This window comes from Cervus elaphus, chromosome 8 (genome assembly GCF_910594005.1).
Source record: "Cervus elaphus chromosome 8, mCerEla1.1, whole genome shotgun sequence".
Classification (NCBI taxonomy): Eukaryota; Metazoa; Chordata; class Mammalia; order Artiodactyla; family Cervidae; genus Cervus; species Cervus elaphus.
The window spans coordinates 19318364-19339424 of NC_057822.1; the positions used below are offsets into that span (position 1 = coordinate 19318364).

The 21061-nt window shown below is 40.0% G+C and overlaps 1 protein-coding gene across 1 annotated transcript in view; it reads right to left on the reverse strand.

Annotated features, from left to right (window-relative positions):
• DAW1 (dynein assembly factor with WD repeats 1) overlaps window positions 1-21061 on the reverse strand; it is a 67063-nt gene that overhangs the window by 12326 nt on the left and 33676 nt on the right. Inside the window, exons 2-7 of the mRNA XM_043910599.1 lie at window positions 18479-18551; window positions 16458-16602; window positions 14525-14583; window positions 11338-11460; window positions 6336-6435; window positions 1923-2030 (exon numbers count right to left, since the gene is read on the reverse strand). Of these exons, the coding sequence (XP_043766534.1) occupies window positions 1923-2030; window positions 6336-6435; window positions 11338-11460; window positions 14525-14583; window positions 16458-16602; window positions 18479-18546 (603 nt within the window). The 5' untranslated portion in view covers window positions 18547-18551. The remainder of the gene's footprint in view (window positions 1-1922; window positions 2031-6335; window positions 6436-11337; window positions 11461-14524; window positions 14584-16457; window positions 16603-18478; window positions 18552-21061) is intronic.

The following is a 21061-nucleotide window of genomic DNA, read 5'->3' on the forward strand; positions in this document are numbered from 1 at the left end:
CCACCTGATTCGAAGAGCTGACTCATTTGAAAAGACCCTGATGCTGGGAAAGATTGAAGGCAGGAGAAGGGGACGACAGAGGATGAGATGGTTGAATGGCATCACCAACTCAACGGACGTGAGTTTGAGTAAACTCCGGGAGTTGGTGATGGAAAGGGAAGCCTGTTGTGCTGCAGTCCATGGGGTCACAAAGAACCGGCCATGACTGAGTGACTGAACTGAACTGAACTGAAACTATTTTACAAAAAAAAAGAGAAAGAAAAGGATACGTGTTTCAAAGGACTTCATTCATACTGTTGTGGAAACGCTAAAAAGGTCTGTATGCTTTATGGGCTAATTTTTTTTTAAGTCTTACTCAGCTATCTCCAACTGTTTGCGATCCCATGGACTATGGTCCTCCAGGCTCTTCTGCCCCTGGAATTTTCCAGGCAAGAATACTGGAGTGGGTTGCACTTCCCTTCTCTAGGGGATCTTCCCGACCCAGAGATTGAACCCAGATCTCTTGCACTGCAGGAAGACTCTTTACCATCTGAGCCACAGAAAAGCGCCCTGTATGCTTTATGAGCTAATAATAGGTGATGGGCAAAAGACAAAAAGTTTGCAAAATAAAGCTAATGCTTTAAAAACTAAAATTCTTATAGTGAATTAACATGAAATAGATTAATATATATCTAGTCTTTGGCCTGACTTTCATCTGGATGTCCTCTGGGGTGGATGAATCAAACTGTATGAGACAGTGGTAAGAATGGGCCCCCCTCTGCTGTAGATCCTGCTTGGATGTAGCGCTCGTTTTGCCTAACGATTTCAGTAAATTCACTTAATTACTTTTTTCATAAAAAAAAAGTTCATTTACAAATTAAATTTCTGGTTGATTCCAAATGACAAAGATTAAATGGAGCCGAAAATTAAAATTCTGAGCACACAAACGTATTCCCTGGTGTCAGACAGTGTGCAGAGCAGGACATGGGCCTTTCAAGGCTCTTAGGCGTTTGTCTGAAAGAAGAGGTGGTGAGGAAGCCCAATGCAGAAAACTGATGAAGGCGAAGATGTGAAAAACTATGCTTAATGTAAATAGAACAAGACATTCATTTAATAAAGAAACACTCTTGCTGTTAGTTAAAAGCACTGCTTTTCCTCTCTTTTTCTAGTCTTTTTTTAAACTTTGTTAGAAGAAGTTCACCTATAAAATGGGTTCTATTTTTTAAATCCATTTATAATTCAAAAGAATAGGATAACATGATTTCCCATTTAATTGTTCCCACCTATTGCCACTGGGAATCACCCTTTTTTGTTAGGCTGGGGCGGGAAGAAGTGGAGGGGAGCAGTCAAGAACAGTGCTGAATGGACATGTGGTGGAGACACACAGGACCCCCGCTGAGATACAACATTAGCATCCACTCTTTGGGCAGTCCCCTTTGACCTTGTCACCTCCTGCCACTTGCCCCTTATACTTCAGACTTTGTGATACAGGAAGCTTCTGATTGGAGGTTAGAGAAGAAGGGAGTTAACATTCATCCTTTTAAGAAATCTTCTGGCAGGTTCCTCCAGTTCTGCCTCTTCCCAAAGGTGCCAGCCTCCACGTCCTTTGCTTCTAGCCAGGTAGATGACCATAGGTTTTACGCAATAGCCACGACCTTTTTTAGACTGAAGCTAGTTGAAATAAAAAGCCCATCAGGCTTTTTTATGGGCTTTTAAAAAGCCCAAAAGCCCAGTGTGTCCATTTAAGTCTTTGGGAATAGCCAGCAAACCAACTGAAACACTGTCTTACTGCAGTCTGAAAATCAATTGCTCAAAAACATCTTCTAACTTAGAGTTCATTTTGTAATAAAAGTACAAAAAAAAAACCTCAGGTAAAAGACTTCTCCAAAGGAATAGCTAATGAAAATATAAAGCTCTTAAAGTTATTAACATTAGCAACATACTGTTAAGGTGAACACTTCCTCTCCACTCTGAATGTCCCAGAGCTTGGCTGTTGTGTCCATGCTTCCAGTAGCCACCAATGTGCTTTGAGGATTAAACGATAAACATACCTGAATTACATGAAATAGGAGAGATTTTAGAAAGATAGTTTCAGATAGTTAATCCTACTATAGAGAAGCTTGAAGCTGCCACTCCCTTAGCAGATTCAGCCTAATTCCTTGCACAGATAAGTAGGCAAAACACTAGATATGGGTAGCCATCCATCTGCAGGTTGACCCGGAAGCATTCTCTGCTTGAGCAGAGGCTGCTGTTCTCCATGTCACCCAGCTCAGGCTTGGAGGGGCACTGGTTCCCCTTAGTCACTTCTAGACCACAGAAGGTCAAGAACAAAAGCAAAGCCCACTCCTTTGAGATTCATGCTGTCTGGCTCACTTCCATTTTTGTTTATTTGTTTTCACCTTTTGGCCACACCTCGGGGCATGTGGGATCTTAGTTCCCCAACCAGGGATTGAACCCACACCACCTCCAGTGGAAGAGCAGTGGACCATCAGAGAAGTCCCCCTGGCTCCCATCTTCCTGTCAATCACATCCCCTCACTTGCTTAGGACTTTGGTTATTGGCTTACAGTCTCAGTTCCGAGTCCCCGGTACCCTTCCTGTGGGCCGTTCATCCAACACCCCTAGACCCACGAACCTGGACTCCTTTTCATAATCACCCCCATGGCTACACCCTGACCTTGATGTTACCTCCTCTAGGAAATTCACTCCTGATACACCAATCTTGAGCTCCAGTTTTCCAGTACTTCTGCTTTTTGTCTTCTTCACCAAGCCCAGACCCCTTACCCGCTGCAGGATGACTTCCATCTCATGTAAACCCCTTTGTCTTCTCCTGGTCCATCATGCCCCAGTCAACTGACACCTGGAGAATCACTCTTGCCAGCATGCCCAAAACTCCTAGCCCCCATCTTCCACCTGCACCCTTCACAAATCTCCTAACAACCTATATCAGCCTGGGAATTTATCCACTCATTTGCCAGCCCTACCTCATCACTCAACCAAGGTAGTTTAAGAAGACAGCATGGCAGAAAACTAGTGTTGCTCATTCGTGCCTTCCATCCTCAGATGTGACCGTAGTACCATTCCCTACCTTGCCCAACATGCCTCCGACTCAGTACATTCTACCATTCCCTATTCTTGACTCCACTCCCATCTTTAATCCTGCTCATCAGATAACTTTGCCTCCTAACACATCCCTGAAAAAAACTTACCTGTCTGGTGGGAACTTCCTCCCCTGACCCTCACTTTCCTTTCCCCCAGTCTCAGACTCAGAGAGATTGCTGTCATTTTAAGACACTGCATTCCCTGTGCTCCACCGGGAGATGATCTCACCAACTTTCCTTTCACTCTAAACTAGATCCTTCCCAATAGCCTATAAACATGCTTGAGTTCTTCCCATATGAAAACAAATTCTCCCTTGACTCTATCTGTTCCTTTTTAAACTAACTTGATTTCCCTTTACCACTAAATTCCTTGGAAAAATAGTCTACCAACACTCGCTTCCCATCTTCTCTACTCGGACCACTCTGGATAAATGTCCAGTTGAGAGGCTTGGTTGGTCTTGGTCATCTCACTTAACCTCCCTGAGGTTCTTGATATTTTCTTCCTTCTTGACTATTTTGATAATGCTCTGCTTTTTTTCTCTTACTTCTTATCTCTTTTGTTGTATCTTTTCAAAGTTTCTCTTCTCCATCTTCCCAGGATCCCACCAGTTTTCTCCTCATTGTCTACCTTTCCCATTGGGAACTTTTCAGTTGTTTGGTGGTTTCTACTGCCACTCCGGAGAAGGCAATGGCACCCCACTCCAGTACTCTTGCCTGGAAAATCCCATGGACGGAGGAGCCTGGTGGGCTGCAGTCCATGGGGTCGCTAAGAGTCGGACACGACTGAGAGACTTCACTTTCACTTTTCACTTTCACACATTGGAGAAGGAAATGGCAACCCACTCCAGTGTTCTTGCCTGGAGAACCCCAGGGACGGGGGAGCCTGGTGGGCTGCCGTCTATGGGGTTGCACAGAGTCGGACATGACTGAAGTGACTTAGCAGCAGCAGCAACAGCATCTGCCAGCCAGATGCCAGTGACTCACACATCCGTGTCTTTTATCCAGACCTCACTTCTCAGCTCAGCCCCAAAATGCCATCTGCCAAATGGATGCCTCTTTTTGGACATCACACAGGGAGATTTTAGCACCCTGTCTAAGACATGCAAATCAAATGAAGAAACCTGTTTCTCTCTTCTGCACAGACTTGGTGAATGGCGCTGTCAGTTGCCCGAGTCTGAAATCAGGAAATCATCCTAAATACTTTCTTCCTTCAGGCCTCATATCTCCCTGGTAACCCAGTCTTACCCCTCCCACCCCTTACCTTCTCTCGCATTCTCCTCACAACAGGGCTTTGATATCTCTGTTTGCATACTTACCAGATCCCCACTGGCTCATACTTCCCATATCATCCTCCCCCCATGTCTCCTTCACAATGGCAAAAGAACCATCTTCCCCAAATGCAAAAACTGACCATAACCCCCCTCACGTGAAAATTCTCAACAGTGTGGCAATATCTCCAGGATAAAGTCCCAATCCCTTAGCACGGCATGTAAGACCCTCTATAAATCTGCAGTGTAGCCTCTCTTGCCTCGCCTACTTTCATCACGCAAAGACTGGGACCTAGCTTTGCAGGTCAACACATATGCCAAGTCACTGACACCTTTAGCCCAGACAACTGGGTAACACCTGGGTTCCCTGCCCATCACCTCTGACTGTGGGCAGGCAATGCTTACAAGTGTGTATCTCCATATAAGCACTTTCTGTGCAGTGAAGCTGGGGGAGTGCTGCTCTGGATGCTCAGCCTCCTGCGTTCTCAAGCACGTACCATGGTTACACGCCTCCTCTGGGCATTTGTTGGTGCAGCTCACTCTGCCCGGAACGCACCTACCACTTCTCTGCAGAGTCTCCCCTGAATACCTCTCCTGGCCAAGGAGGCTTGGCTGTTCCCTCTGTGCTCTCACTGAACTCCACACCAACTTCTAGCCCATCTACAATACATCTTTGAACTTATCCATGGGCACCTCTACTCCCTCTAGGAAACTGCAAAATCCCCAGGGCCCAAGAACTGCAATTTGACCCCCCCACACATAGACCAGGGCTTCACATAGTCAGTACTTAGCAAATATTCACTGGGTTGATGTCATTGATCCCAAAATCTGAATGTCTTCCTAGGAACTATTAAAAAGAGGAAAACCTTCAAAATTCCAAGGGAGTATGGAAACACGGCCACACTATAAAAATGAAGATTGTGTCTTTCTTATGACCTTGTGCGAGCTACTTAAGCTCTGTATACCTCAGCATCCTCAACTGAAAAATGGAGAAATAGCTACCCCTTAGAGTTGTTATGAGGAACAACTAAGCTAATATACATAAAAAAGTTGTATAATTTTTCACTGCAACATCCCCAGCAAAGTACCTTCAACATAGCTCTTGTTGGATGAAAATACAATAAACATGAAGAATGAATATAAATAAATTTTACTCCTAAAATAAGCAAACTCTTTAAAAGCCATCAGTTGTTCCACAGGGTGCAAATGATCTCACTAATTGTTGTAAGACATTTAGCACAGAATTAGTTAAGGACGAGGGCTTCCCAATAGTGTAAGCAATTTAGAGTATCAAACCACTTATGCAAATCTGAGTTCTAATTTTATCCAGGAAACAGTCAGCTTAGATATTTTAGGTGGTATAAAAAAGTTATTTTAAAAGCTATTTTAAGAAGTTCACCAACCCTCAATCAAGCCAATTCTCTAAAGACAAGTCAACAAAAAAGACATCAGATTGGATATTGTATTCATATACTTATCCCATTATTTTTAGTCAATGCAGGATATGAGTCTTTGACAGTATCTGCAAGATATTAAAACTAGAGTAGCTCGTGAATGATATAAATACTATCATATATAATATAGAGAAATTTAAAATAACAGATTTTTAAATTAGTTGTAAAGATATAGCAACTACTTTTGCAATGGAATCCTAAAAAGAGTGCTCGCTTTGGCAGCACATATACTAAAATTGGAATGTAATCCTGAAAAGAAATAACAATGATGTGAAGCCCCAATGTAAACTCGTCACTTGCAATATATGTGCTACCCTGATGGGAATGCTGACAATGGGGCATGCTTTGGAGGAGAGGAGGAGAAAGGTATGGGAAATTTTTGCACTTTTCACTCAATTTTTCTGTCAGACTCAAACTTCTCTAAAAAATAAGATCTACTGAAAAAGATAAAAATAAAAAAGTAAAACAAAGCAAAAGCAAAAGGAATGACAACATAAAAATAAAATGAAAATATAATAAAATAAATATACTCACTATTTCTGCTGTATGACCCCTAAAGGTATGGTAACATTTTCCAGTTTCTACACTCCATAGTTTACAAGTCTTATCAAAGGACCCAGTGGCAATTTTGTCACTAAGATTTAAAAAATATATACATGGAATTTGAAAGCAAAATCAATCACAGTATTTGATACACAGAATTAAGACAAGATATTAATACACGGATCTCTATTTAGAAATCTACTTCACTTTTTATACTTCAATAAAATTAATTTTAAAAAATAAATAAGTAATTTATTACTCAGTAATTTATTTACCCTCAAGAGTCCTGAGGGTGGGAAGTGCCCCTTTCCACCCCACCCGCACAAAAAATTTTATTTCACTTTTAAAATAATAAGCAATCCAGTAAATCAACTATACTCCAATATAAAATAAAAATTTTAAATAAGCTAAAATAATAAGCAATCCTGTATCTGTTGCAGTGAAAAAGAAAATAATATTCTAATCTTTGAATAGTATCTCTTTATGTGTTCAATTTTAAATATTTTACATTTTAAATATAAATTGTGTTTAAGATTGCAATAATTTTTCATTAATTAAAATCATAAAGGATTTAGTTTAGAAAATTACTAACAAGTGGAAATTAATAATGTGTAATATGGTTGTAGGAATATGGAAAAATTCTGTTAGATATACTGAAGACAGTAATATCAAATTTAAAAGAAGGAAAATGGAAAGATATAAATCCAATTAAATATGTGCCTAGATAAGGTTTTGAGAAGTTAGACAGTAAGTGTCTCCTTGAGAAAGTAAAATCTGTATTTTTCCAATTGTAAGGTCTTTAAAGAAGAAAGAGGATTTGGAGAGGAAATACGATAATGACTTCCGTTCCTTTCAAGCAAGAAGCTTCACACATTTAATGTGGATCAGGGCTACTGATCAACACCCAACAAGTAAGAGTAAATTAGCCTGTTCAACCCTCAACCAGGGAACTAACATCTTTTCCTTTACCCTGACCCCTGTCTGTCTTTTGTACTAATAGCAAGTCATCAAAAGTTCACACAGTTGGGCCATCACTTGCAATGCAAGCTCACTGTTCAAAAGTGTAGGAAAGTGTTCATTTTACCCCATCTTCAACAATGTTGCTGTTCAGTTGCCCAGTCATGTCCAACTCTTTGTGACCTGGATGGCAGCACGCCTGGCCTCCCTGTCCCACACTGTGTCCCAAAGTTCGCCCAAGTTCATGTCTATCTCATCAGTGACACCATCCAGCCGTGTCATCCTCTGATTCCCTCTTCTCCTGCTCTCAAGTCTTCCCAGCCTCAGGGGCTTTTTCAGCGAGTCAGCTGTTTGCATCAGATGATGAAAATACTGGAGCTTCAGCTTCAGCTTCAGCATCAGTCCTTCCAAGGGGTTTTCTGGGTTGATTTCCCTTAAGATTGACTGGTTTGATCTCCTTGCTGTCCAAGTCCCAGCACCACAGTTCAAATGTGTCAATTCTTTGGCATTTTGCCTTCTTTACAGTCCAGCTCTCACAGCCATACATGACCGCTGGGAAGACCATAGCCTTGACTATATGGACCTTTGTCAGCAGAGTAATGTCTCCGCTTTTCAATACACTGTCTAGGTTTGTCATTGCCTTCCCGCCAAGAAGCAAACGTCTTCTGATTTCATGGCTACAATCACTGTCTGCAGTGATTTTAGTGTCCAAGAAGAGGAAATATGTTACTACTTCCACCCTGTCCCCTTCTATTTGCCATGAAGTAATGGGGCCAGATGGCATGATCTTACTTTTTTTAATATTTAGTTTTAAGCCGGCTCTTTCACTCTTCTCCTTCACCCTCATCGAAGAGGGTCTTTAGTTCCTCTTCAACAAAATGGTGTGTAATTTATTAACATCTTAATTTTTGCCATTCAGATGGCCAAAACATAAAAATAATTTTAAAATTCATATTTACCTAGTTGTTGAGTATGTCTATTCATATTTTTTAGCTATTTTTCTAATGTGTTGTTTCTATTTATTTGTAAAGGAGTTCTTTACATGTTCTCCATAATAACTCTTTGTTGCATATATTACAAATTTTCTCACAGTGATCACTTGACGTTTATGTATTCATTTTTAAACATACATATGTTAAATTGTCTGTACTGAAGTCCATCCGTCTTTTCCTTTGTAAAACAAAAATGTAGGGGTCCTATGGCCCAAAATACATATCCCCCCAAAAATTATAAGTGCTCAGCACAGCTGCAGACTTTATAATTATCCAGACTAACTCTAATGCCTTGAATCTCTCCTCTGTTCTCAGTCCCCCCACATGGTTTTCTGTGGTCTCTAACACGAAATGAAAAGAGGGTCCTTTCTACAATGTCTTCTCTAATTTTTATAATGGTCTCATCTACAACTTCATTTAGTAACAATTTTTTCAAATATTTACCTTATCTGTGTTTTCATAGGAGACAACAGCTTTAATTTCACACATCATATTTCACTATCTTAAGCAATATCGAATTAACTTAGATTATTACAAATTAAAAGCACAACCCCCCACAAGCAGGTTTGTGGACAAATACAACTAACTCTTGATAAGCTGAAAACATCCCTAGTGGAAAAAGAAGTTAAGGGATAGACTAGTTGGATAGACTAGTTGCTGCAGGCATTCAGACAACTATAGGTGTAAGTAGTACGTCATTCAGAAGGATAGAGGACCTTGGTAAGATCTACTGAATGGGTTAACTAGAAGTTAGCTTAAAAATGGTTCTACTGCATTTTGTACTGTTATTTAGCGTGTCACTATACACGGTTTTCTACCTGATAAGACTATAATTTAACTTCTACACAAAGTAAACCGTGTTATGCATGCACAGCCCCTCTCTTGTGGTCCAGGGCTAGAAACATCAGCAGGAACTTCCGGTCAGAGTTCATCTTCCAGTCAGAGAACTTCCAATGGCAGAGAGTCAATCCTGCATCAACGGGAACTCTTGCTCACTGCTCTACTACTGTGTGATCCTAGGCGGCGTGCCTGAATTTTATCTATGTTATATGAGGCCAGTAATACCCATCCTAAAGCTACTTTGAACACTGAAGAAGATATTTAAATTATTTTTATTTTTTATTTTATTGTTGGAGTATAATTGCTTTGCAAAGTTGAATTCATTTCTGCGTACAATGAGGTGAATCAGCTATATGTATACATATGTCCCCTTCCTCTTGAGCCTCCCTCTCACTGCCCCATCCCACCCCTCTCGGTCACCACAGAGCACCAAGCTGAGGTCTCTGTGCTATACAGAACACTAGCTATCTATTTTATACACTAGCAGTCTATTTTATACACTAACTATCTGTTTTATACACACACAACGCTATGCTCCCAATTCAGCCCATCCTCCCCTTCCCGTGGTGTCCATATATGTCTGCATCTCTATTCCTGCCCTGTAAATAGGTTCATTTGTACCATTTTCCTAGATTTCATATATATGCCTTAATATGCAATATTTGTTTTTCTCTTTCTGATTTACCTCACTCTGTAGGACAGACTCTAGGTTCATCCGTACCTGCAACCATCCCAGTTCACTTCAGTCGTGTCTGATTCTTTGCAACCCTATGGGCCATAGCCCACCAGGCTCCTCGGCCCATGGGATTCTCCAATTAAGAACACTGGAGTGGGTTGCCATGCTCATCCTCAGGGTTTTTCCTGACCCAGGGATCAAACCCCTGTCTTTTCCATCTCCTGCATAGGCAGGCGGGTTCTTTACCACTAAAGCCACCTGGGAAGCCCTAGGTTCATCCACATCACTACAAATGACCCGATTTCATTTCTTTTATGGCTGAGTTGGGCTTCCCAGGTGGCGCTAGGTAAAGAACGCACTTGCCAATGCAAGAGACATAAGAGACATGGATTGAATCCCTGGATTGGGAAGATCCCCTGGAGGAGGGCGTGGCGACCCTCTCCAGTATTCTTGGCTGGAGAATCCCATGGAAGGAGGAGTCTGGCTGGCTGCAGTCCATGGGGTCACATAGAGTCAAACATGACTGAAGTGACTTAGCATGCACACACTGTAGCATGCATCAGACACTCAGCAGCTTTTGGTTCTTCATCTTCCTCTTTTCCTTCCCCACTAGATGGAGGGAGAGTTGAATAAAAGAACCACAATGAGGTACCATTACACACCACTCAGGATGGCTGCTATCCAAAAGTCTACAAGCAATAAATGCTGGAGAGGGTGTGGAGAAAAGGGAACCCTCTTACACTGTTGGTAGGAATGCAAACTAATACAACCGCTATGGAAAACAGTGTGGAGATTTCTTAAAAACCTGGAAATAGAACTGCCATATGACCCTGCAATCCCACTTCTGGGCATACACACTGAGGAAACTAGATCTGAAAGAGACACGTGCACCCCAATGTTCATCGCAGCACTGTTTATAATAGCCAGGACATGGAAGCAACCTAGATGCCCATCAGCAGATGAATGGATAAGGAAGCTGTGGTACATATACACCATGGAATATTACTCAGCCGTTAAAAAGAATTCATTTGAATCAGTCCTAATGAGATGGATGAAACTGGAGCCCCTTATACAGAGTGAAGTAAGCCAGAAAGATAAAGAACATTACAGCATACTAACACATATATATGGAATTTAGAAAGATGGTAATGATAACCCTATATGCAAAACAGAAAAAGAGACACAGAAGTACAGAACAGACTTTTGAACTCTGTGGGAGAATGTGAGGGTGGGATGTTTTGAAAGAACAGCATGTATATTATCTATGGTGAAACAGATCACCAGCCCAGGTGGGATGCATGAGACAAGTGCTCGGGCCTGGTGCACTGGGAAGACCCAGAGGAATCGGGTGGAGAGGGAGGTGGGAGGGGGGATCGGGATGGGGAATACGTGTAAATCTATGGCTGATTCATATCAATGTATGACAAAACCCACTGAAATGTTGTGAAGTAATTAGCCTCCAACTAATAAAAAAAAAAAGAATCAGTGGATTAATAAGGAATCACTGAATGAATGGATGTCTTCTTACCCGTAAGGGTTGTTGAACGCTATGGCATACACCACATTCCTGTGACCCTCCAGGGTGTGAAGCTCCTCTCCAGAGGCAGTGTCCCAGAGCTTGCATGTCCGATCATAGCTTCCTGTGATAAAGCTAACACAAGCAGTGGAAATACAGCAAAAGGTGAGACCAGCAGTGTGTTAATAAAGACCTATGTTTTTGCTTGCAAAACTATAACCTCATTTATCTTGCTTTTTACAATGAAAATTCTGTATGTAGAACAAAGAGTTAAGTGAAAGTGACTTAGTAATGTCCGACTCTTTGCGACCCCATGGACTATACAGTCCATTGAATTCTCCAGGTCAGAATACTGCAGTGGGTAGACTTTCCTTCTCCAGGGGATTTTTCCAACCCAGGGATCAAACCCAAGTCTCCCGCACTGGCGGTGGATTCTTTACCAGCTGATTCACAAGGGAAGCCCAGAATACTGGAGTGGGTAGCCTATCCCTTCTCTAGAGGATCTTCCCGACCTAGGAATCAAACTGGAGTCTCCTGCATTGCAGGCAGATTCTTTACCAACTGAGCTATCAGGGAAGCCCTCATAATCTCATTTATCTCACTTTTTACAATGGAAATTGTGTATGCAGAACAAAGAGTTGAACTGAGAACAATATCTAAATCCTTTGACTTGGAAACTTTTCAATTGTAGCCCAAACCCAAAAAGGAGTTACTAAATAAAGAGTAATCCTTCTAATAATCATTCTTATACTATAGTTACATAGCTAAAAATGTTAATAATCAGTAACCTTTTCTGAAAATCTAATATATCTTAATAAATAACATCATTCTTCCAGTCAGTCAGACCATAAGATCTTGGTTTAGTCTTTGATTCCTCTCTTTCCCCCACATCCCACACACAATCTATCAGTCAATTCATTCTATTAGCCCAGTCTCAGCATACATCCTCAGAATGGTCATGTCTCACTAGCTCCATCACCTCCATGTCTTGTCTAAACAAAGCCATCTTCTATTAGGGTGTGGCTCACACATGGTTCTTACATATCTATTTTCCTCATAGAAACTGCATTTACTTTTTTAAACTTCCTCAAATGGCTTCTTAGTAATCTAGAGGAAAATGCAAACTCTGTTCATGGTCCACAAGGCCAGCAGCCCTGGCTAACTCCGGGATCTCAACTTTTCCCAAAAACATAGTCTGATCAGTCACATTCTCCATCAGCAGGAAGCTAGCCTCTGAAGACCTGGATTGTTTCTTTCAAAAACGTTCATCTTTCTACCCATCCGGTTTACCGTCATCACCCCCCAGGCCCTGGAACATGACTGGTACACCAAGAGGTGTTCAATAAATATTTGTTTAACATTTAACAATCCTTTAACATCACTGTTCTACTACAGGAATTATTAGTATATTGTTCTCTAATAGCTTGAGTTAAAATCATAGTATCTTCATTATTCCTAAATATTCCATCAGGAAAAAATAATTCCCAAGTACAGAAAAAATGCACAACATTGAAAAGCCAGTCTTCATGTCAAGTGGTGATGATAAAAGGTGAAACAAATTCTGCTATCTAAACCCAACTAAACAGGAAAGCTAACAAGGCAGTGTGCTTTTCACTCTCTTCTTGGTATTTTCCTCCTAGCTTCTCAGGGAGTGTAAATTGGTATGGTCATTATGGAACACAGTATGGTGGTTACCAAAGTAATTAAAACTGGAACTACCATATGACCCAGAAATCCCATTTCTGGGCATATATTTGAAAGAAATGGGATCAGGATCTTGTAGAAATGCCTATACTCCCATGCTCACTGTAGCATTGTTCACTATGACTGAGATATGGAAATAACCTGAATATCTGTCAAAGGATGAATAGGTGAATAAAATGTGATATATATCTATAGATAGATCAATACATACAATGAAATATTATTCAACCTTGAGAAAGAAGGCGACCCTGCCATTTGCTACTACATGGACAAATCTCAGGGACATGATGCTAAGTGAAATAAGCCAGACACAGAAGGACAAATATCACATAATCTCACTTACAGGTGGAATCTAAACAATAGCAACAAAAAAGTTGAACTCACAGAAGCAGAACAGTAGTTACCAGGGGCTAGGGAGGTGGGAGATATGAGGAAACACTGGTCAAAGGGTACAAAGTTGCAGTTATGTAGGAGGAGTAAGTCTAGAGATCTAATGTACACCATGATGACTACAGTTAATAAAACTGTAATGAATACTGGAAATACCCTGACAGAATAGTTTCAGGTGCACCAAAAATGGTAACCCTGTGGAGATAAGATGTTAGTAACCTTGACTGTCATAAACATTTCACTATGCATATGTATCAAATCATCATGCTGGATACCTCATGGGTGCTAGCGCTCAGTTGCTCAGTCGTGTCCGACTCTTGGTGACCCCATGGACTGTAGCCTCCCAGGCTCCTCTGTCCATGGGGATTCTCCAGGCAAGAATATTGGAGTGGGTTGCCAAGCCCTCCTCACATTGTAGGGAGGCAATTTTTATTTTAAAAAAGATTTGTCAGATCACCAGCCCAGGTTGGATGCATGAGACAAGTGCTCAGGGCTGGTGCACTGGGAAGACCCAGAGGGATGGGATGGAGAGGGAGGAGGGAGGGGGGATCGGGAAGGAGAACACATGTAAATCCATGGCTGATTCATGTCAATGTATGGCAAAAACCACTACAATATTGTAAAGTAATTAGCCTCCAACTAATAAAAATAAATGGGAAAAAAAAAGATTTGTATCCCTTGGTTGTTAAAAATTAGAAATAAAGAAACAGGAATAGACATACACACAGAAATAAATACGCAGTGCACAGATTTTCGGACAGTGAGACTGCTCTGCGTGATAACATAGCACTGTATAGATGTTGTTATACATTTGCCAACCCACAGAATGTACAAGACCAAGAATGTACAATGTACAAAGCCTTAATGTGTACTATGAACTTTCAGTGATAATGATGTGTCAATATAGTTCAACAGTTGCAACAGATGTAGGTCTTTGTGGGAGATGGTGATAGTGACAGAAGCTGCTGGGGGTTGGGGAAGCAAGGCAGAAGTTATTCATAGATAGGAAATCTCTGCACCTTCTGCTCAATTTTTCTGTGAACCTAAAGCTGCTCTAAGAAAATAAAATCCAATAAATTTTTTTTTAATAAACAGAGGACCTTACCATGAGCCTGATTTATTAAGTGCAACATTAGTCAGTGGCAGTATATGTGCTCTGAGAACCTTCAATAAAAGAAAACACCATTTATTTCAAACTCGAACAAAATTATTCAGCCCATTCATTTTAACTTCCAACCAATGAAGACATTCAAATGCATCTTAATTATATATAATAAATGGATAGTACCCAATATTTGAACAAAGGAGGAAAACACATAGGACTTTCTCTTATTAATACCAATAACACATCTGGAGGTTACAAATAATTACAGAAGCATGATCAAATCTATGTTTTCTATCAATTTGCCTTTAGATAGATTATGTCTATGAGATATCATATAGCTGTTGTTGTTCAGTTGCTCAGTCGTGTCTGACTCTTTGCAACCCCATGGACTATAGCACGCCAGGCTTCCCTGTGCTTCACTAGCTCCCAGAGTTTGCTCAGACTCATGTCCATTGAGTCGATGTTGCCATCCAACCATCTCATCCTCTGTTGCCCTCTTCCCCTCCTGCCCTCAGTCTTCCCCAGCACCAGGGTCTTTTCATTAATTTATATTCTCTTTCACATATTGTACATGGTTTGTATATATACATAAACAGTATATGCAGGAAATAAACCAAAGAAGTTTCAAATACAGACTGACAATGAATCATTACTTTTTGAATCTTAAAGCTTCTTTAGTGTCAGGATATGTCATGGAATTTATATTTCCATCCCTACGTTGTCTAGCACATAGTGGATGCTTTATATTTATTGAATGAATATACTTAAATTGGAGCATCTGTTTCTAGGTATAATGACTGGCTAGACTGGGACAGTCCTAATTATGTCTACTGCCAGAGTGTAACTATTAATAGTATCCTCCTTCACTATCAAAATATTCCCTTTAGAGGATAAATTACAAGGTCATCTAAGTTATAGAGCTCATATTTGAAGTAAAATAGTGACACCTGCTGGAAAAAGAATTATTACAAGAATGACTATCTTGCAGTAAATTGAAAGACCGAATACAGATTGTTGAATACTTCGCATCAGACAAAATATGCTGAGTATATAAATAACAAGTATATATAAGTCATAAAAAAATAAACTCAGTGTAATATAAATCATTTCTAGAATAAAGCATTAAATGTTAAATAATTTTTAAAAATGAAAGCTGTTATTGAAGTAATAAATGACATTTATTTTAATTTAGTTGCCAAGATTATAGATGAAAATAAACATATCTTAATGGAATTAAAATTATTGTATGATCCATATCAATAAATAATTTACTGAAATATAGTTTAGTTCACATGAAAGCAGAAAATTTGAAATGTTGATACACCATGAAATACATCTTAATATTACTCCAACTGGAAAAAAATTTTGATTATTTAATAACTTAAAGCTACTTTAATGATTATTGTTTAGATTTATCATTTTAAATAAAAGTTAAACCTGTCAACAGATGTACAGAACAGTCTTTTGGACTCTGTGGGAGAAGGCATGGGTGGGATGATCTGAGAGAATAACACTGAAACATGTATATTATCATATGTGAAACAGATCGCCAATCCAGGTTCGATGCATGAGACAGGGTGCTCAGGGCTGGTGCACTGGGCTGACCCTGAGGGATGGGATGGGGAGGGAGGAGGGAGGGGGGTTCAGGATGGGGAACACATGTACACCCATGACTGATTCATGTCAATGTATGGCAAAAACACTACAATATTGTAAAATAATTAGCCTCCAATTAAAATAAATAAATTTTTTAAAAAAGAACCTGTCAAGAAACCAGTTTTTGAATTTTATTCATTCATTCAACAAACATTTAAGATTTAGTGTTAGCAAAAATGTGGAGGACCTGAAAGAAAACATGATTGATGTTTTATTTTAGATTAGTAGAATTAATTCATTGAAGTTCTTCCCCTTAGTATCTTTATACATGCATTACCTTAAAAAGATAGAATTTGTGATTGCTGTGCTGTCCAAGTTTATTTTGTAATCTCTGTATTAAAAGTTTGACCTGGTCTGATCGTGAAGCCGTGATGAGAGGTTCTACTTTCTGTATCTCTTCTACTAATGCACTGACATCTGTACTGAAATTCACCAAAAAACACAAAGTTACTTTTTTCTATGTCAGAAATTGCATATACATTCACTACATGAAGGATTGCATTGCTTTACAAAGTTCAAGAATATAAAATGTGAACAGCATCATCATGTTCACCAAGAGATTTCCAGGGGAAAAAATCACAGAAATCAATAAAGAGCATCTGAGCACGGATGAAAGCTACCTGGGTTCTCGTCAATGCCTTTCCATTACCTGAGACTTCTCTCGAGGAAGGTGTGCAAAGATTCTGATTTGCTCATCTAAGAAGGCCAAGGGCTGCTTCTGAATAAGAGCTCTTTTATTTTTTTTTCCTGTTTCTCTTTTTCTTTTAAATAAATATATATTAAAGTTGCCCAATCCTACCTTAATTTCCACTTTACCTATGATCTCCCATTTAATCCTATAACAACCCTCTAAAATTTAATGCTTTTCATAACTATTTTGGGGATGAAGAAACTGAGGTTCAGAAAGTTTCAATTTCCTGTATTTTGGGAAAAAGAGAAAGTACCTCACCAAAGCAGACATTCAAAGAACTATCATGATTATTAATTTCTTAAGACTATAACATCATCTGCCTGAAAGAGAACCAGTGTGAAAAATACAGATGCAAGTTTCCCCCAGCATGCAAATAATTTGCAGCAACTCTAGTAAATTTTGCTAGTTCAGAATATTAATTCAAGACAAATATTAAGGTCTGTACACCACAAAACATCCAGAATAGGGTCATTTTGCCAAACACGTCCCCAAATCGAGAAAGGATTCACAGGCCGGGCTGCTGTGGGAGAGATTGGCCAACAGCCTCCAGCTACAGCTCCTTCAGAACTCACACCAGAGTTTGAGCCCAGGGCTTGCTCTTCTTTTCAGCCCTCAGCCCCTGGCTAAGCAAGGGGGACATGCAAGAGCCTGGCCACTTCTGTCCTGTGAGCCTGGCCATTTCCCCTTCTGCCCAACCCTGCCTCATTCTCTCATCTGTCCCAGGCATCACCTCCCAACAACCTTGTACTCACCTCCTTCTGCCTCAGCATCTGCTTTGCAGAAATGCATAGTCTAATAAGCATCCTCCTTTTCATAAATAAACATGTCCTGAGCTCCAGGTTTGTGCCAGGCACTGAACTAGGAGACCCTTCACTCAACTAACATTGATTACTTGCCATAAGTTAGGCCCAGGGAGTGTCCAAGATACGGTGCCAGCTCTCAAGGAATACAGTCTTTCAGAATAAGAGTGGATATTTGGAACGGAAATGAATCAGAGATGGTTCCTAACAATGACTTTGAAAAACTCAGGGGTCAATAGAGTTAGACCTGCATAAGAATTCAAAAGATAATAATGCCTCTTGGAAAGATTTTCAACAAATGTTACAAACCAAAACAGATTTTCAAACCAAGAGGTTTATTATTTTTTAATAAGGTTGGTTTGGGAAGAAGAAAAGGACAGACTGATCATCTTTTTCCTACGCCCTCCTCATTTAAGCGGGAGCCATGTTCGGTCACTTCAGTCATGTTCACCTTTTTGGGACCCCATGGACTGTAGTCCACCAGGCTCCTCTGTGCATGGGATTTCCCAGACAGGAATACTGGGGTGGATTGCTACTCCCTCCTCCAGGGGATCGTCCCAACCCAGGGATCGAACCCATGTCTGCTGTGGCTCCTACATTGCAGGCAGATTCTTTACTGCTGAGCCACCCCAGAAGCCCATTCAGCAAGACACTAATATAAAATTCACCAAGACAAACAGGAAATAATACACCTAGCAATGCATTGTCTGCAGTTTTATGAGCTCATCCACACACCATCCTATGTCAGGGTTTCCCAATAATGATTTTGGATATGAAATACATGCTGCATTTATATAGCTACCTTACCTGGGATCAAGATCAAGCAAGTCTATGGATTTGGTCTTTAACTGTCCACTTTTTTCATATTCCAACATAATTCCTAAAAAATAAACAAATATATTATAAAACACTTATGATGACAGCTAAGGCCAAAAGTTAACCTACTTAGATACAATTTTTTCTTTTTTTTTCCATTTTTGAAATTTTTCAACATAAAACATATGAAGATATTCAACAAGTAATTGAGTAAATAAATAATGTAACATTAAGTCATATAATCACTCATAACTCAGAGAAAGGTTGGAAAGAACTAGCACTTCAGGACCCACACGGCATAATCCAATTTCCTAAATAGATGCATCTTCAAAATCTAGCAAGCAAATTAGCAAAATTGTTCTCCTTATTCACAACTATCTTATTTTTAATAAGATGAAAAATGTTAAACATTTGTATGCCAACTACTAAAAATTAGTTGGGTTTCTGTAAAAATGAATCTAGAAAATAGAGTGCAAAATCTGAAACATGTACATTTATTTGACCGCTTCACCGTGACAAGGCATTAAGGCAGTATGCTCACTGAACTCCAATACAAGCAAGAGGCTGTGACATGTGCAATGAAAAGTGTAAGCAGAAAATAGATAAAGATGCTTCCAGGAATACTTGTTGTTCGTCAGAGATTGTTTCTCACAGTATCTTAATATTCTTGGTCGTCTCCTGGCTGTGAACCATAGGTAATGTGTGATTTCCAAAACACTTGGGTAAGAAGACGCTCACCTCTCCCCCAATTCTGTAATGTACCAAAAGGCCAAGCTTCAAAAGGTAAAATAGTATTGCTTACCCAGCTCATATTCAATCAACAGAAACCTTTAAAGTGCACAAAATACCAACCAGTTCAATTAATGCTTATTTAGATCCTTCTTCTGGCCAAAGAACAAGGGGCCCACATGCAATAAATAAACGACAAAGATTGTCATAACTGAGTCAACTGAAAAGCGTGTATTCAACACCTACTCTTCACAAAGCAAAGAGATTCTGAAGGATAAAAGATAAAAAGGGAAGGCCCCAAGTTTGATTACCCATATTACTGCTATGTTCCTTTAGTTTCGGGAATCTAAGTTAGGGAGAGGAATTATTCAGTGGATGCCAACAAAAGAATGCTCCTGACCTATACACTATTCAAAAGAGGGTGGGAGGACTGAAATTAAAAGATTAGGAGGTGAAACATATCCCTTCTGCTTTATACAGAAGGGATAAAGGTAACATGAAAATGATTCAGTGGTGAGCCATACTTTTCCTATTTGATAATGTTATTTAACACCCACCTGCTATTCAGTAGTACCTTGGAAACTTGCAATATCATGTGGCTTACCAAAGATCAGAATTTAAGTATCTAACATGCTAAGGGAGATGATCTTATTTATTATAAGGTAACCATTAAGGCAATAGTCACAACCATGAGTCTAAAGTTTTACTTGAGTTTACTTGCTTTTAGAATTCTTGATTCAGAGTCTGACCCACTCACATTTCAAGGTGGATTCTACACATTCTGCTTAACCCACATCATCTCATTTAAACCATTCATTTATTTAACACATATGTGAGCACTCATTTATGCACCCAGCTCTACTAGAGGCTCATTTAGAGGTTCTACTCTAGGAGCTACAGATACCATTGTAAGTGAAATTAGCAAAGTCCTTGCCCTCATGAAGTTGATATTCTAGTCGGGGAGACTAAGCAAGATAAATAAGTAAAATTTATTTTGGTTGAATTGAGATAATGCTAAGAAAAGACAAAGCAAGGAAGAGGGTTCTGAAATACCATGAGGAGAAGCTGCAAATTCTAGGAAGGGGGAGGCTTCACTTTTACTTATGTTTTATTTAAAAAAAAAAAGCTAAAAAAGCTAAAAGTAACAATATCCAGGGGAAGATTATTCCAAGCAAAAATCCAGCAACTGCAGAGACCCTGACTGGGGGCATCCTGGCCCACCCGAGGAATACAAAGCAGAGAAGTGCTGCTGGAGGGGGAGTGAAGTCAGAGAGGCCAAAGCGGGTGGACCCTATATGGTCTTCGGCATCATGGCCCTTTCACTTTAAAAGAAATGAAAACCACTGGAGGGCTGGAGAAGCCTGGTGACATAATCAGATTTACGCTTTAACAGAGTCACCTCCACAGAAGTGGGGCAAGTATAGAGCCTCTAGCAATAAAGAGAATGGTGGCCGTGATTCTGGAGAGAAGTTGTTGAACTCTGTATATATTTTGAAGGTGAACTGGCGGGGTTTGTCCCTGGACCAGACATGGAGAGGAGAAAAAGACAAGTCTAAGGTTTTGACAGAAGTAAGTGGAGGAATGGCGCTTCCATTGACTGACAGGAGGTAGACCATCAGAGGCCCCACGAGAGATGTAAGTTGGGCCTCTGAATGAAGAACCAGGCAGGCAGGTACTTAGGACTACTCAGGATGATTTTTAAGCCTTGAGAATAGATGAGATCGTCCAGCAAATGAATAGAGTTAGAGAAGTCCCCGATGGCTCAGCAGATAAAGAATCTACCTGCAATGCAGGAGACACAGGAGATGTGTCCCTGGAGAAGGAAACGCCACCCACTCCAGTACA